Source organism: Vombatus ursinus, unplaced genomic scaffold, assembly GCF_900497805.2.
Source record: "Vombatus ursinus unplaced genomic scaffold, bare-nosed wombat genome assembly UNPS02014782.1, whole genome shotgun sequence".
In the NCBI taxonomy this organism is placed as follows: Eukaryota; Metazoa; Chordata; class Mammalia; order Diprotodontia; family Vombatidae; genus Vombatus; species Vombatus ursinus.
In genome coordinates, this window is record NW_020954560.1 from 2,507,113 (window position 1) to 2,526,262 (window position 19,150).

The following is a 19,150-nucleotide window of genomic DNA, read 5'->3' on the forward strand; positions in this document are numbered from 1 at the left end:
GAAGGCAATGTCAAGTAAAGGAGCTATTATTAAGGACAGTATTGGAAACAATGATATTCGCTTAAGAAGGTTTCAAATTTCAACCAGAATAAAAAGAGGAAAATGGATTAGGGGCACAAATACAAGTAACCTAAGTTCCAAATAACTTCAATAAAAATAACTTTCATAAAATAAGGAATATACTCAGTGGGATGAATTGGCAATGATTATCACCCCAAAGGACAGCAGGGAAAAACTGGCTTGACTTAAAAACAGTAAGACAGTTGGCTCAGGTGGAATGCATGGCATTATGCAAGACTTTTAAAATGTGGATGAGGAAAAAATCATTTAACTTCATTGCAACCACAAAAAAGAACAGAATGCTAGAAATTACAGGTCATTCAATGCCCTGCAATATGAGCAAGGAACATATAGAAGGCATTTCCTTGCGTGAAAGTAAAAATGAAACATAAATGTGGAGACAAAGCTAAGCTGAGGCAAGGCTGGGATAGTATTTTGGAGAAATGAAATATTAGAGTCAATGGAGTCATTATTTAGGTAGGCAAGTAAGAGACCTTTGGTTTCTATAAAGGGAAATGGTGGAAGAATGAAATAGTTTGATTCAGAAAGAAAAAGAAGCCAGGGAAGGTGGGTGTCTTTGATGCTGCGGTTTGCAACAGCACTGCCAGTAGTTCTGGTGAACGGTTTTTGTAAGGTTACTAGAATAATTTTATTTCTGGGTTTGTGTTTCTTATCATCAACTTCCTCATGTACCAGTGATTTGATTGTGAAGGTTTCTTTGGAATTCTTCTCTATACTGCTCTTTGTTGTTATTTTTAAATTCCTCCAGGATCACAGGAAGGTTTGAAAGATTGGTATCAAATCTGTTTCCCTAAGAAGTCACAGATCTAGAATTGAAAGAAACTATAGAGGGCATCTAGTCCAACCTCCACATTTTCTAGTTATAGAAACGGAGGTCTGCAAGTAGGATTTGAATCCAAGGCTTCTGACATGAAAACAGTACTCTGATGACTCTGGAGGAGAGAGTGAGACTGAAGACTTTGCCCAGCCCTGCCTCACTTAAATCCAACTCACTTGCAAGTCAAGACATCACCTTCCTGATGTCATTGGTCCTCTTCAAGAACAAGGGCCAACAACAACAACATTCTTTCCACCGTACCACGAGGAATCTGAGTAAGGTATACTATGATTAGGGCAAGGCTGGAGAAGAGAGCTCATTCCCCCTTTCCCCAAACCCCGTCTAGTCATAATAAGGAAGTACAAATAAAAATAAAAATGAGTCCCCTTCACCTGTTATGATTTTTGTTTCCTTTGTTTCAGGAATATCCTCATAATTAAGATTATTGCTCCCCGATGCCCCTAGCATAGTCTACAATAATCTGTTTGGCATTTGAAGCTGTTCACAACTTAACCCCACTCTATCTTCCCAGGCTAATCTTACATCAGTTCTTCTTATACATTGTTTATGCCAGCAACATTGGCACCCTTGCCATTTCAAGCGCAAAGCATTCCAATTCCCACCTCCGTGATTTTGCCAAAGCCAAATGCCTGAAATGATCTCCCTCTTTACCTCTGCCTCTTGGAGCCCTTGACTTCCTTCGGTGTTGAATTCACATGCTACCTTCTTTCAAGAGACAATTCCTGATTCTCCTAGTTGTTAGTGTTTCCTTCCTACCCAGGTCATTTTGCATTTTACATATATAAACACACATACATATGCATATCTATAGTATTTTACATATATGTGCATATGTATATATATGTGTGCATGTGTATATACATATGTGTATATATGTACGCATCTGCATGTATATCTATACGTATGTATATCCATGTATGTATATATGTATCTGTGTGTATGTATATCTGTATGTGTGTATATATACTATTCATTTACCCGTGAACATGTTTTATCTTCCCCCAACCCCACCCCTGGCCTATACGGTAGAATCAATAAAAGATAAACATTAAGTGCTTACTATGTGTCAGGCCCTGTGCTAGGCATTGGTGATACAAAAAAGTGGCAAAATGTAATTTCTGCCCTCACGGAGCTTACAATTTAATAGAATGTAGAATGCTAAGTTCTTTGAAAGGAGAGACTGTCTCCCTTTTTTACTTGTATCTCCAAAAACAGGCATGGCACCTGGCACATAGTATACTCTTAAGAAATGCTTGTTGATTGACTACAAAACCTTAAAAGATGACAAACATCTGTCAACAAATTTCAATTTAAGTCAACAGCTAAACAAGCTTTGACACCTATAAAGGCACGCTAGAGATTCAGAGATGAAAATGTTACAGACCTTATCCTCGTGTAGTTTAAAATCTAATAGTGAGGGATTGGGATATACAACCATAAGTATTACATGGAGACTAAGGAGAGATACAGATAACGTACTCTATGAAAATGGAAAACATGTCACACTCTGCTTGAGGGATCAAGGAAAGATTCCTAAATAAGTTCACAATTGAGCTTGACTTTGAAGAAGATAGGAAGTCCACATGGCACAGAGTAAAGACCACTACACTCAGAGTTATCAGTCTCACATATGAATCTAAGATCTCGTATCTCTTTGTTGTATAATCACGAGCAATTCTGATTATCTTTCATGGCCTCAGTTTCCTCACCTGTAAAATGTAAATAATACAATACACATCTCATGCGGATGGCACTCTCGATAGCCTCCTTAGCCCCCCTCCCTGTGACCTGGATTCTGCCCCGGGCACCGATAGGTTAAGCTTTGTCTTTATCTTAACCAGAACTGGCCTTCACATCATTGCCTGGCCATGTCCAAACCACGCTCCCTGAACTAGGGCCATCTTCCTCATCTTCATCTCACTGGAACCTTGACTGCAACCCTGGGACTGCTGGCTCTGATAGATGAGTCTTGATCTTATCAAGCCTTCTCACCACTTTCTTGCCATTTCCAAATCATATTGCTTAACTTATACCCCTCACCCTTTCTAGCTCCCCTTTTTTGGTTGTTGCCTTCACCCATTGGAATATAAGCTTCTGGAGAACAGAAACTGTCTTCCTTACTTCTATTTTTTCCTCAGTTGTTACTTTTCTTTTGTTGTTGTTCAGTCATTCCAGTCATGTCCAACTCTTTGTGACCCCTTCCCTAGTTAGATTGGAAGTTCCTTGAGGGCAGTGACTATCTTTCGCCTTTCTTTGTATCCCTAGCACTTAGCACGATGTCTGGTAAACAGCAGGCATTTAATAAATGTTTGTCAACTGACTTACTGGCAGTACCTACTTCATAGGATTATTGTGAGATGAAATGGAGAACATAAAGTACTTAGTAAACCTTAAAACGCCATCTAAATGTTAGCTATGCAGTGTAATATGGAAGCTCTGAAGGCTTTTTAGCACCAGTTCTCTAAGTTAAGGGCAATGGATACATGAAAGGTACAATACAAGAGTAATAATAATAACAATACAAGCATGATTCTGGGAACTCAGACCCTCTGACTTTAAATACACCATTCTTCCCACTGCATCGTGGTTGTTGTTTAGTCATTTTCCATCATGTTCAAGTCTTCATGAATTCCTTTGAGATTTTCTTGGCAAAGGTATTGGGGTGGTTCCTTCTCCAGCTCATTTTACAAATGAGGAAACTGAGGCAAGCAGGGTTAAGTGACTTGCCCAGGGTCACACAGTTGGTAAATATCTAAGACTGAATTTGAACTCAGGTCTTCCTGAGTCCAGGTCCAGCACTCTAGCCACTATTCTTCCCATTGCATTGTGGTGCCTCTCGTCAAATAAACAAGATAAAAATTTGAAACGTATCAGCAACAACAAAAATGGCTAGGCTGTCCTGAGCTTCCCATGAAGCTTTACAGATGAATGCTCCCTCTTCTCTCACTTTGAGATAGTGCATCTGAAGGGCAACATTTGGGGCCTCTTAATCCATGAAAGTTGCCCAGGGATTAAAAGGAAGAGTAGGGGAAAAAAAGAAAAATGTTAATGCAAGAGATGGATTGACATGCAAACTAACATGGACAGCCCCTTTCATATCTTCCTTTATTTTGATGTGTTATTTTAAGCCAATTTTAACAGTTATAAGATAAAAGAAGCTGCTCGTGTAGCCATGAGTTCCATGTTGATATGAACCACTCATTCCAACTGGAGCTGCCCCAAAATGGAATGATTTGTCTCATGAAGCAGTGAGTTTTTCGGCACTAGACATATTCAAATGGAGGCTTAAATGATCCCCATTTAGTGATGTTATTGAGGATTCATTCTTCAGGTAAGGGGTTGAACTGGATGGCCCATAATCATAATAGCAGCTAGCATTTATATGGTGTTTTGAGGTTTGCAAAATTATACATATATATATATATACACACACATATATAACGTGTGCATGTATATGTACATATATTATCACAAAATTAATATGTACATATATGTGTATATATACATATTACATATATATTATATATGTATGTATAATCTCATGTTTTTGCATAGCAAACTATGAAGTAGATGATAGTGGTATCATCATTTTACAGATGAGGAAACTGATCCCAAGAGGGATTAAGTGACTTGACCAGGGTCGTACAGCTACTAAATAGCTGAGGCAAGATTTAAATTTAGGTCTTCTTGACTCCAAGTCCAACATTCTGTCTGTTCATTGTGATGCTTAGCTGTCTATGATGCCCCTTCTAATTCTAATGATACCTCAGTCATTTTCTCAGGAACCACTTGAATTGCCTACTGTTTTCTGAGTCAAGAAAGGAGAAAAGTGGTGAAGCTTGACCTCATTTTACAGCTGAAGGAACTGAGGCAGATAGTGGTTAAGTGACTTGCCCAGGGTCACAGCACTTCCTGACTCCAGGCCCAGCACTCCTATCTATTTAACCTTTTTGGGCTTCACTTTAGTCATCTACAAAATGGGACTTGAACTGAAATGAAAAACCTCTTCAACTCTACATCCAAAAACTCTGCATAATGGCCTGCCATTGTAGGAATTTTCCCAGACTGTTAGATAGAAATTTTTTCTTGCGTATCACAGCCTACAAACCCTATATTTGAATGGTGAAGGCTCTAGGAAGCGAGAGAAATGATTTGACACAGTACAGAGTTATAAGTAGTGGGAATATATTAGGGATAATGGTATAACATTAAGAAATCAAATCTTTTTTCTGAACAAATAAAAGAATTGCTTTATCATAAATTATGGATTATGAAATGGTCCCCAAAGGAATTATGGCAATTCCCTTCACTGGAGACATTTAAAATTAGATTCAAAGAAAAACTTGAGAGAAAACTAGAAAGAAAGCTCCCACACTAACAAATATGAAACAGATGAATATTCGGACTTGTCCATCTATAATTTATGTGACTGTTATTTATCGGATTCATTGAAAATAATTTGGTATTCTAAACCCAGAGACCGCAAGTTTTGAAAAAAATATGTAAATCAACAGCTCTTAATAATAGAACCAAAGCCCTATGGGATATGTGACATATGTGATGGGGAATTTAAGATAGAAACTGTCAGCTTCCTATTTTGCATTTCCCATTGATAGAGGGAGAGAGCTCCAGTGATCATTTTGAGAAAGTGTTCTGATTTCAGACTCCCCACAATTCATCTCAGGACTGTTAACATGAGAACTGCAGCTGATTGCAATTGCCATGATGATGCATAGGGAGAGATGTGATTTCTGGGGTAACAGGCTTCCCAACAATGAAAAACTTTAAAGATTAAAGTCAACACCTTAAATTATCCTCACAACGGAATAGGAAGCTGGTGCTGACTGTGGAGCACAGGTGTAATCAACTCCATATGTCCCACACGATGAAGCAGATGGGAGGCTTAGTCAATAATCTCTTCCAACAGAATACTAAGGTAGCCCTGGGGGGATTGGGGTGGGGGTGGCTAGAGCCTGGAACTCAGTCGGGACAAACCCATGTCAGCCATTTCTTAGCTATGTGCCTCGAGGTAACTCACTGAACCTCCCTCAGCCTCGGTTTATCCATGTGTAAGATGCGGACAGCAATAGCACTCTCCTAATAGGGTTACTGTAAGCATCAAATGAGGTAATATATGCAAAGCGGTTTGCAGATTTTAAAGTGCTCTATAAATGTCAGTACTTATTTCCTTCTGAAAGTTTTGAAAGTTACAAAAGCATATTTTACTGTGGTGAAGTTCACATCAGAGGGGGAAAAAAAGAAGATAAACTTTGTGCTAAATATAAAAAGTATCAAAGAAGGGTAGGAAAGACTGGGAACTTTGGAAGGATCCACAGGTCTGAAGCTGGAAGTTACCTTTAAAGTCATCAAATCTGACCCCCTCGATTTACAGATGCAAAAAACTGATACCCAGAAAAGTTGTCATTTGCCCCAATTCACACAGATAGGAAAGAAGTGACAGAACTAGGATTCAAACGCGGGTCTTCTGATTCCAGTTTCGGAATCCTTTTTACTGTTATGTGGCAGCTAGGTACGTAGAATACATGGACCCACTGGACCTGTTGCCATCATATCTAGCCTTGGACATTTCCTGGCTGTGTCGCCTTGGGTAAGTCACTTAACCTCTGCCTGCCTCAGTTTCCTCTTCTGTGACATGGAAACAATATATTGTGCCTATGTCCCACGGTAGTTGGGAAGATAAAGTGAGATATTTGTAAAATACGTAAATCATATTTGTAATTTAACATAATCTGTAATATAGTTCTCAAAAGCACTATATAAATGCTAGATATTATTACTGTACCATAATACTCCTAATCAGATAAAATCTGCAAACATTCCTGGTCAAAGGCAAGCAGGTTCTCCAAACTAGAGGCTAGTGATTGATTAATTAGCCACCATTAGTTAGCAAGGCTTCTAGGAAAGTGAATCGCATCACATTAGAAATTCTAATCTCCTACATGGCTAAGGAAAGGAGGTGAGGGGGGATTCAGAGAGGAAAAGCTCAACCTGCTCCTTCCTGAGAAAGAATCCCTGCAAACCTCACACCTCATTAAATGGAAAAGGCTGGATCAAAGTGGGAAACTTCTAAAACAGCATTCCATCCATATAATAGCTCTGAAAATAGACAACACATTTCTGCACGCAGATAATCTTCAGAGAACCAAGCTGAGGGTAAATGCAAATTTTCAAATGCGAAGCCTGGATCAAACAAATCAGTGGGAACTTGGGCATGCGAAAGTCAGTTCACCAAATTGGGCACAGTTTTGTCTCAGCCACTGACATGTGGGAAAATTTATGTAGTAAAGTATATACTTATAAAATTTAAACCCGTATTTAGTGGGGGGAAACAATTTATTATACCAAAAAAAAAAATCATAAATGCACTACAGATGGTAATGCTTTTTTTTTCCCCTTGCTTTTGGCAGGGCCCCTTTGACTGAATGGTTTTTCTCTGCCTGTGATAAAATGATCAACCCTGGCTAGTTCACATCTATTCTGGGTATTTTACCAGGTAAAATCAGAGATCCAGTCCCTATCCCTAATTCCATGGGGAAAACACTATCACAGTCCAATTATTCAACATCATAAATTATAGAGATTCTTCACTCTGCCCAGAATAAAGAGGAAATAAGGAGGTCCTCCGGAGTCCGTCATTTCTGGGAGGAATGACCTTTCTCACCTCCAGCCAAAACGGCCTGTCAGCTGTCACATGGATCTTTCTGATGTGTCCCCACTTCCACACTTCTGTCCATCCTGATCCAGATGCCTGTAATGGCTCTTCCCACAAGCCAAGTCAACGTTACAATGTGCCAAGCAACAGGCTGCGCACTCCTCCTCCACCTCCGAAATCCCAGCACATCTTTCAAAACCCAGATCAAATGCTACTTCCTCAGCGTAGCTTTGACATTTGATTTGGCTTTCTAGCTCTTTGTGTGTGACAGAAGTGTAAAAGAGGTGTGAAGGAGTTTTCCTACAACCAGACAACATGGTGAGAAGTTCTTCAATCTCTGAGCGGCACATTTGCAACTTTTAAAAGATATGATCCTTTCAGACCTTGACCAGCCTAAAGAACATGTGTTTATACTTCTTTACTGTTTTAGGAGGTGCGAATAAATCCCTCAATCAACTGGAAGGATCAGGCCAGGGTCCTGGTTACCTTAAGAAACACGAACAAATTCTGAGGAGTCAGTCATCCAGAAGAGAACCATCTATGGAGAAAGAACCCAGCTCGTGAGAGGGAATTTCTCCTCGCCTTTTTACTTGAGATGACCACTTCCTACTCCATCAGCAACAATGTCTTGCAGCAAAGAGACTTCTCCAGTAGGGAATGCTCTGCTCTACTGAGAGCAGGTCCAGAATATTGAGGTGCAGAAGAGCAGGCCTGGGGAGCCCAGCTGGGTGACCTGCCCAGCAAGGATGCAGTCCTCAGGAGGAACAGCATGAGATCAACATGAAAAAAGAAACATACAGACCCTTCTGCATCATAGGTATGAGCTGTCTCAATCACCATGTCTTCCCTACATGTGCCTCTCTAGTTACATTCTCTATGCACATGTGTGTGTCCACTGATTCTTTGTATTTGTAGGAAAGTCTGTCCCAGGTTTATGAGGGGAATGTTGTTTTACTACTGTTCATTTTATGCCCTTGCAATAAATGCCTTCACTTCAAGCTAATTGTGTGAAGTAGGACCACTTGGGGTTTGTGAGCTATGATTTTAGAAATGCGGACCCTCCCCCACAGAACCCTGAACCTGCTGAAGCAGTCATATCCCCTTGGGAACCCAAGCTGTGAGTTAGAGATGGAGGTAGTCCGGAGGGAGTACTACAAGTAGAGAGATACTTTTAGCTCCCCTAAATAATGAGGGTTCTTGCAGGCACCATTCAAGTTCTGACAGTTCCTAAGGGGCAAAGAGGCTTCTGGTATCAGAATATATGCCTATTGTCCCAATGCCAACCTGGCTGAGCCGGAAAGTCTCATTGAAAACAAAGTCACCCCTTTTGTCTCACAGTACTAAGCAATCATCCCTGTTCGTTTAAGACCTTTTAAATACAATGTACTAATTTTCCTTAATTTAATAAAATTTAGGCCCTAGCAATATCGAAGACTATTTATCATAAAACGGTTGTGGAGGGAAATGACAGGTGTTTCAGGTCTCCACAGACTAGATGGTAAACAATTTGAAGGCAGAGACTGCATCCTATTTACCTTTATATCTCCATCAGAGATCTTTGGTCTGACCAAGTTGTTCCAGAAAGAGATGGGTAGTGTTGGGTGGACAGAAACACGAGCAGGATGAACATAAGAATGCTCTTGAAGGAAGACATCAAAGATGAAAAAGCAGATGGCCAGCACTTCAGAGTGCCATCTCTGGCTCCTGGAAGGCCTGCCATCCTAAACTCTGCTTCTTAGAATTAATCCCTACCAGGGTGAGGAACCTGCGGCCTCGAGGCCACATGTGGCCCTCTAGGTCCTCAAGTGCAGCCCTTTGAATCTAAACTTCACAGAACAAATCCCTTTAATAAAAGGATTTGTTCTGTAAAACTTGGACTCGTTCAAAAGGCTGCACTCAAACACCTAGGAGGCCACATGTGGCCTCGAGGTCTCAAGTTCCCCATCCTTATTCTAGATCCTTTAAGGCTCAGATGGTATGCCAACTTTTACAGAAGCCTTTCTGGATTCCCCTCTTCAAATCATGTGTGTATATGTATATATGTACATATAAAAATATATACAATATGATATATAATTACAATATAATACATAATAAATTACAATATATAGTGTATATATTATATATTATATGATTGTGTGCATTGTATAATATATGAACCATATATTATATGACATATATCATCATGTATGATATATAATGTTGATGTATATTACATGTATATCATATATACCTTATATCATATGTACAATTATGTGATATAGTACATGTATGATTATAATATTAATATAGTATTCTATACTCCATGCCTGGAACATTGTCCCTCTCCACTCTGACTACTGACCTCCTTGGCTTCCTTTAAGTCCCAACTAAAATCCCACCACCCACAAGAAGCCTTAACCTTTATTAATTACAGTGCTATCCTTCTTTTAATTATTTCCTGTTGATCTTGTATACTGCTTGTTTTGTATATATTTGTTTGCGTGTTATCTCTCCTATTATACTGTAAACTCCTTGAGGGCAAGGAGACTGTCTTTTGCCTTTTTTGTATCCCCAGTGCTTAGCACAGTGCCTGGCACGTAGTGCTTAATAAATGTTTATTGAATGAATATATAATGACATATATGTTACATGATGGATATTAATCATATATAATATATATGTTATACATTAAACATTGATGTTTACTACACATTGTTATACATTATATTCAGTGTTATATTTTATATATGCATACATGTGATATATATAATATATACAATTATATGTGATATATGATGTGTATTAACATAAATTATATACGCATTTTATATCTACATGTATGCAGGTAGTATCTACATTATATTATAATACACATATATGTAGTATATATCACAATTATATATGTATATATACTATAAATTGTGCTTTTCTGATGGAGAGGCAATATGCCCTAATGTCTAGTTGACTAGTCTTAGAGTCCAGTGTATAGAGCACTGGGCCTGGAGTCAGGAAGATGTGAGTTCAAATCCATCCTCTTATGGGTACTAGCTGTGTGACTCTAGGCAAGCCACTTAACTTCTGTTTACCTCAGTTTCTAAAACTGCTATAATAACAGCACCTACCTCCTAGGGTTGATGTGAGAATCAAATGAGATAACTGTAAAGCATTTTGCACTGTGTCTAGCACATAGAACATGCTACATAAATGTTGGGGAAGCTAAGGGGCATAGTAGTCAGAGTGCCAGGCCTGGAATCATGAAGATTCATCTTCCTGAGTTCAAATCTGGCCTCAGACACTTCCCAGCTGTGTGACCCTGGGCAAGTCACCTCACCCTTTTGGCCTCAGTTTCCTCTCCTGTCAAATGAGCTGGAGAAGGAAATGGCAAACCTCTCCAGTATCTTTGCTGAGAAAACCCTAAATGGGGTCAAGAAGAGTCAGAAGTGATTTCTTTATCTGGGGCCCATGAATTTGTTTAATTTTTTTATAACTTTCAATATAATTGGTTTCTTTTGTAATCCTATGTATCTTATTTTATGTATTTTTATTTTATCCTCTTCCCCTCCTCTCTCTCTTCTCTCCCCTCTTCCCCTCCTCTCTCTCTTCTCTCCCCTCTTCCCCTTCCTTTCCTCCCTTTTCTTCCCCTCCTCCCTCCCTTTCTCCTCTTCCTCCTTTCCCCTTCCTCCTCTTCCTCCTCCTCTTCCTTCTCCTTTCCCCTCCTCCCTCTCTTCCTCCTTTCCCCTTCCTCCTCTTCCTCCTCCTTTCCCCCTCCCCTTCTTCCTTCTCCTTTCCCCCTCCTCCCCCCTCCTCTCCCTCCTTCTCTGCCTTCTCCCTTCCTCCTCCCCTCCCCTTACCTTCTCTTCTCCATCCCACCCCGCATCCATCCCCCCTTCCGTTAAAAACAGCCGCTCGGAGTCCTCAGGACAAAGCCCTGTACCTGCTCTGAGGCTCCCAGGAGAAGGTGAACTCCTCTGGGGCAGAGACCGGAGGCTTGGGCATCATGCGCTCTTCAGCGATGATCTGAGTTTTGGACCACTCTACTGTGACTCCAGAGGCAGTGTTGGGGGCGAGGGGTTCCCCAAGAGCCCAAGTAAAATATTCGAACTGAGCTGCTGCGTCTGAGACATCACCTGTCCGAACATCCCCTCTTCCCATTTTAAAGCTAAGCAATCCGAAGCCAGAGAAGGCAGTGACTTCTCCAAAGGCACACGACCAGTCCAGGACGGAGCAGGATTCCAACCCTAGTCTCCTCCCTCTCGGCTGCCTTCCCGAAGCTTAGGCAGCTACTAAGGCCACTTCTCCGTTGCTAGGGGAGATGGCGGCAGTTGAGCCCGGGCTCTAGAATGGAGCTGGGTGAGGAGGGGGTAAGGAGAGTAGGGTTGGGCGGGGCTTTGGTTACTATGGAAGCGGGACGCTCAGAGTCCTTCACCAGAGCTAGGAGCGGGTGCTTCTCCAGCCCTTTGCATGGGACCCAAGAGAGATAAAGACAGGTCGGCAGGACCAGCCTCTAAAACCTGGGAACCCGGACTCATTGCCGCCCCCTTTAACCAGGTAAGTGGCCACACCTGAGCAGGTCTGTGCTCTAGCAGCTTTCCCAGCTCTGAGGATGCCCCAGGAACCCCTCCTGCCGCCAGCCCTTGCGCACCCACTAATCGCCCTTACTCTGCTCCTCTCTCCCTAACAAAAAAAAAAAAAAAAAAAAAAGCTGGGGAGAGGGGGTGCTTCCAGACTCCGCCCCTATTCATGCTGACGTCATGGCAGGGGGCCTAAATAGGGTTTTGTTTGGGGCCCGCAGGGTTCTTTTCTCCATCCTTCCCTCCTGACTCAATTTAAAGGTCTTTGGAATCAGACTTTGTAGGCCTCTGGAACAGGAGTGGATGTCTATTTTTTTTAATTTAACGAAAAAAATTGAAAAATAAAATAAAAACCTAATGGTTGAAGTACAATGTCTAAAGAGATGACTTTGATAGTAATGCTTTATTTGCTTTGATCAGAACACATCTAGATTGCTGAATTTAGTCAGGTGACTGAAGTAGGGTGTAGTAGAATTGTCTTTGAAATAAGGCCTGGATTCAAATCTCAGGTTGGCCACTTAACTAGTCTTGTAACAAGTCATTTAACTTCCTTGGGCCTCAGTTTCCTTATCTTTTAACAAAAAATAGGGGATGCAAGTGTGTGAGTTTTAGCTTTATCTTATCAACTGGTACCATGGAGGCGGCGTAGCAGATAGGATACGCTGAGTCTGGAATCAGGAAGACCTGAGTTCGGATGTAGCCTCAGACACTTACGAGCTGTGTGACCCTGGGCAAGTCACTTCACCCTGTTTGCCTCAGTTTCCTCATCTGTCAAATGAGCTGGAGAAGGAAATGGCAAACCGCTCCAGTATCTTTGCCAAGAAAACCTCAAATGAGTTGGACACAAGTGAACAACTTGATGAGAACACTAGAGGAAGAGGCCATGCCTTAGGAAAATTAATTAGAGGAGACAAGAATGTGAAGGGAAAAGGGGAATAAGGATAAAATTTATTCTTTTTGTTCCAGGGAACAGAAGTTGAAGCAATGGATGGCAATCCTAGAGGCAAAAGTGAAATAATTCAAGCTTTAGTTAATGATTAGAACTGAGATGGGTGTCTTTGGAGGTAATGAGTTTAATTCAGTTCAGCAAGTAATTAATTATTAAGCTCCCTTCTATGCCAGACACATTGGTAGGTGCTGACAAAGACAAAGAAAATAAAAACAATGGTGCGATCCTCTAGAGAGGTTGGATGATCAGTGAGGATGGAATTCTTGATTGGGGTGAGGGTGAGGGGTGAAAGACCAAATGACTTCTGAGGGCCATTCTAACTTCAAAATTCTAGGCATCTATCCTAAGGAAACATCCGCAATGTGTCTAATGGAGAATGGTTTCTGTTGAGTAATTGGCAATACAGAGAATATGTGACTCTTCTGTGGACAGAAAAGAAAAAAGGAGAATATAAGCTCTTTGGTGTCATAGACTGCTTTATTTTGCTCCGTGCCTTGCACAGTCCTTGGCATATACTTTAAAAAATGTCTCTTGGAAAACCTGGAAAGACTTGTATGGTCTGATGCTGAGTGAAGCGAGCAGAACCAGGAGAACATTGTACACAGTAACAGCCACATTGTGCAATGACTAACTTTGATAGACTTAGCCCTTCTCAGTAATGAAAGGATCTAAGACATCTCCAAAAGTCTCATGATGGAAAATGCTATCCACATCCAGAGAAAGAAATATGGAATTTGAATGCAGATCGAAGCATACTATTTGCTCTTTTTTTTTCCTTCTGTTTTGTTTTGTTTCTTCTTTCTCATGGTTCCTCCTATCGGTTTTAATTCTTCTTTATAACATGACTAATGTGAAAATATATTTAATAGGAATGTATATAGAGAGCCTGTATCAGATTGCACGCCATCTTGGGGACAGAAGCAAGGAGGGAGGGGGAGAAAATTTAAAACTCAAAAGCTTATGGAAGTGATTGTTGAAAACTAAAAATAAATTAATTAAAAATGTCTCTTGGACTGAATTGAAGATATTGTAGTAGAAAGAGCTGAGAGTGGACAAATCAGCCAACCTCTGAGTCTTTTGAATGGAGATCAGCATCCTTCTCCAACCACCAGCGTTTGGGAAGATTCAGTAGAATGTAAATTCTTTGAGGGCATCTATACCCTTTTATTAAGGGTATTTGTTCTGTGAAGTTTGGATTCAGTCAAATGGCCGCACTTGAGGGTGTAGAGGGCCGCATTTGGCCTCGAGGCCACAGTTTCTCCACCCCTGCCTTAGATGGTCTTCAGGTTTTCGACATCCTTCCTAAATTTTAGCATCTAGAACTGAAAGCAGTATTCCAGATGTCTAAGCATTACGCGATGTTTTCTTAGGGGCTATAATGAGTAGATCTGCTACCTTTTGATTAGTGCTCTGCATGAATTCTATCTTGAAACCATAATAATGTGTCTTTTTTTCTTCCATGAATGGAATTTTTTTAAAGTTAAAGAGTTAGTCCTAACATAGGACTTTATGGAAGTAATTATGATATACATACAAGTCCTGTATTAATGGAATGAAATGATGGAGTCCTGGGTTACTTCTCAACATTCTGAAATATGGCGTCTCAATTCAGTAATCCTCAGTTATGGTCTCAGATTCTTAGGAATATTTTTCGAAGTTTTCTATAAATGACTTTTTCCACTTTCACTTTTATAACTTAGAATCAGCCCACACTATTTCCCCCTCCATTTTCTTGAAGTATTTGGATGCCAAAGTTTGGCTTGGAGTGAACCTTTCTGCTTGAATTATAAACTGCTGGACAAAAGTGTTTCATGGAGGTGCTGACATTCTATTAAGTCAAGGGTTGCAAATATGAAGTTGTAATTTTCCTAGTCTAGTGGAAAAACTAAAGGCATTCTTTTTCCTCGTCTTAAGACCCTTTAAAACCTATTTAGATTTCCTGGTCCTACACAAACAGTACAACTCCAATAAATCTTTTTTTTTTCATTAATAGAAAAAACTAGAATTTAACCTAGAGTCAAAGTTTTAGCTACAAAGGAGTTCCCTTCTCCTCCATGCACTGGACAGCACACATTCCCCTAGTGGCAGAAAGAAACATTGTTCTGACCCTTCCTTGTTCTTGCTTCGTGGGCCCCGCACTAAAATAAGCTGGCAACTCTACATGATGCTGTGGATAGTTCTGATATTTCTGTGTGTCACTTTGCATAAGGATGTTTGCTGAAGTGATATAGGCAAGGATAAGAGAATGTAACTTAGCTCCCCAACCCCCCTCCCAAAAAAGGCATGAACTATTGTCAGATCATCAAATGCTCTTCTTCCTTTGTATCAGCTATTCATTAACAGAGCTGCTGTGCTTCAGGTGAGGAAGAAAGTACAAAGGATGACAAAATTCTAGTCCTTCATTTACCCCTAATGGTGTGATCTGGGGCAAGTCACTTCTTATTTTCCCTTTTAAATAGTTTTAATAAATTTATAAATTAAATTAATTTTAATTTATTTTGTTTATTGTAATTTATATTTATTATAAATTAATAATTTAATTTAACAATTTAAACAATTTCCCTTTTAAATAAAGGGAGGGTTGAATCAGATAACTTGTATGGGTCCTTCTAGCTCTAGGCATCTATGAGTGTGTCAGGCCATGCCTTAATCCTTTAGGGGGATTCTGCTTAGTAGATTTATATAAGTGGATTCTCTTCTTCCTGTCCTTCTCCATTCCCAGGGCTCAGTAGTATTTTTTAATCTTGAGTTCCTTGTGGACTGCAGGAGTGCTCATAGAGGAAAACATCTGCTTTCCTAACTTATTTTTATTGACTTTCTCTCATGCTATTATTTTGGGTTGTCTTGGGCAGATGGAACATCAATTTAAGTTTGTAACACATGTTGACTACCTACCTAGAGAATCTCTAGTGAATCCTTGTTTTAATTCTTAGAGAGCCCCAATAGTTCACAAACTACCTCTCATTTAATAGATGTCTTTGAAAGCTGCTCAAGGCACATCAGGTATCGTTTATATAGCTTTATTTTGTGAAGCATTTTACAAATATCTTGTTTAATCCTCACAACAACCCTGGGACGTAGGTGCTATTATAATCCCCATTTTACAGAAGAGGGAACTGAGACAAACAGAGGTTAAGTGACTTGCCCAGGGTCACACAGATAGTAAATATTTTAGGCCACATTTGAGTTCAGATCTTACTTGGTACAGGTCCAGTGCTCTATCAACTGGACTACCTAGCTGCCTCAAAGTTAATTAAGTGATTTGCCAATGTCCACTAGTAGTAAGTGCTTTGTTGTTGTTCAGTTGTTTCAGTCATATCCAACTCTTTGTGACCCCATTTGGGGTTTTCTTGGCAGAGATACTGAAGTGGTTTGACATTTCCTTCTCCAGCTCATTTTACAGATGAGGAAACTGAGGCAAATCAGGTTAAGGGACTTGGCCAGGATCATACAGCTAGTATGTGTCTGAGGTCATTTTTGAACTCAGGAGGAGTCTTCCTGACTCCAGGCCTGGTGCTCTATGTACTGTGGCACCACCTCACTTCCCCAGTAAGTGCTAGAGGTGAGATTTTAACCAAGGTCTTCCTGACTCCAGACTTAATATCCTATCCACTTCTCTAGGATATCTCATTTGCTTACTGCACTTAGTATCTCTTAATACATATTAATTGTGGCACATATTGGCTGGTCACTTTAAAAATGGCTGAAAAAAGAATTACCCATCAAGTAGTAACCCTACAATTGTGATTTAATGGAAGGAGTTCTGTGAGATATAAGCATACCATTAAATCAAACAGTATTTATTCAGCATCTGCCATGTGCCAGGAACCTTACCTGACTCTGGGCATACTAAGGCAAGAACCAAATTGTCCCTACCATCAATATTTTATAAGAGGCAACATGTGTTTGTTTATATGTTTGTATGACTATAATATATATGTACATATATGTACAAGATTTGTGTGAGGAAGAGTCAGGCCTTAGCGGCAGGTAGGATCTTCAAGTAGAAGGTGACTAATGATCTGAGCCCTGACAGAAACAGGATTGTGAGAAGGACAGAGAAGAGGGGATCAGTTTTAGGCAGTTTCATTTGAATAATGGGTTAAAAAGTCAGGTTGCAGAGGGTTTAGAAGAGTTACATGAGAGGAAGAGGAGGTACCTCCCATGAAAATGGCTTTTTCAAGTTTAATCATTAAGGCGAAGAAAGTGTTTGAGCTAGTTGGAAAGATAGGATTGAGTAAGGGTTTGTTCATTTGTTTTTAAAGGATGAAGATGCCACTAGTGATTTTTGTAGGCAGCAAAATAAGGAATCAATGAATAAAGAAGGAGAAATTGAAGATGGGGGAGGATTCTGCTGGAAAGGATGAATTTTATGGTTCACACAGAGGAGTTGGATTTGTCAGGAAGGATCCCCTCTTCACCTTTGGACTGGAAGAGGGTACAAGAAGAGGGTGTGGTCAAAGATATTTAACGGATATGAGATGAACAGGGAAAAGGAGATGCTGTCTATGAATAAGGTGAAACATGGGTCAAGGTCCTCCATTGAGAGGGTAAGAGAAGATGCTATGTGACGTTTGAAGAGTGAAGACATTTAAATAGCTGCTATGGAGAATGGCATAGTTCATGGATTATGGAGGAACAGAATGTTTGTAGGGCTAGCAACAAGGTCAAATATGGTTGGACTAGGGAACCCAGGAAGTGGGGAGCAATATGTAATATGGCCAGAAAATTAGCTTGGGGCTAGGTTATAAAATCTTTTAAAGCTAGAGGCATTTTTATTTGATCTTAGAGACAATAGAGAGCTATTTGAATTTTTGGAGTAGCAAAGGGACAAAGTCAGATGTGTACTTTAGGAAAATCACTTTGGCAGCTGGGTAGAAGAGGGAAGAGGCAGGGAAAAAAATTAGTAGGCCATTGCAATTGTAGAGTTAGGTGGTAATAAGGGCATGAAATTAGGGTAGTGGCTTAGTGGGTGGAGAGAAAGGTATGAGTTTGAGACATGTTGCTCTGAGCCTTGATTTTCTCCTTTGTAAAATGAGGATAATCTTACCTGTAATACTCACCTCATAGTATTATAAGGATCAAACATGATAAATACAAACACACACACATATTGAGCCTATAGCACTATGTAAAAATCAGCAAATTATTATTATAGACTCTTCTATGGAGGGTAGATGACTGATTTTTATCAATAATTAATTATTAAGTTATTAGTAATTGATTTTATTATTTAAATTGACATTTTATTTTTGTATTGTGATCCATGGTGTGCAAACATTTAATTCATTTATGCATTATATCTTTACTTCAAATTTTATTTTTTTGAATAAAAAGAAAATGTTTAAATATCGGCAAGTCAGTTAGGAAAGTACACTTTAGTATGAAATGGTGTATGCAAAACAGAATTACTTTTATGCTCACAGACAACACTAGACTGTCAAAGCATACTCTGATACAGAAGAAATTAAAATCTTTCCATTTCTTACCATTGGCCATGTGGCATAGCTACTCAGGTACAAACCTAAGCACTTTGAGAGGGAAGAGATCAGCTTTGAGGCAGAGACGTTAATTCAGAATATTTTTTAGATAGGCAAGAAGGATTACTGAGCTAATTCATAGGTGATTTTAATCTGATCTCACCACAATATGATGATAACTAGATAGTATGATAAGGGCCTTCATTGGTTCAGTTGATTTTGATCTTATATTGGGATCTAGAAAAGTTGATCAACCTTGTGCCCTGAAGGCTGTTACAGAACAAGCCAAGGCAGAGGTGGAACCAAGATGGCAGAGTAAAGGAAAGGATTGACCTGAGCTCTCCCCCAAACCTTTCCAAATACCTTTAAAAAAGACTCTAAAGAAATTCTAGAGCAGCAGAACCCACAAAAAGACAGATTGAAACAAATTTCCAGCCCAAGACAATTTGGAAGGTTGGCAGGAAAGGTGTGTTGCACCAGGGTGAGAGAGGAGTATAGTCAAAGTGCAGGCTATGCCAACCCATCAAATCAGGAGTAGACCATGGGAGCCACTGAATCAGCGGTGGCAGCGGCTGC

General features: G+C 39.9%; 1 protein-coding gene across 1 annotated transcript in view; it reads left to right on the forward strand.

The window, feature by feature from the left end:
- The first annotated feature begins 12,035 nt into the window (after positions 1-12,035).
- The window catches only part of SPAG17 (sperm associated antigen 17), a 262,433-nt gene continuing 255,318 nt past the window's right edge, over positions 12,036-19,150 (forward strand). Inside the window, exon 1 of the mRNA XM_027866714.1 lies at positions 12,036-12,122. Within this exon, the coding sequence (XP_027722515.1) occupies positions 12,036-12,122 (87 nt within the window). The remainder of the gene's footprint in view (positions 12,123-19,150) is intronic.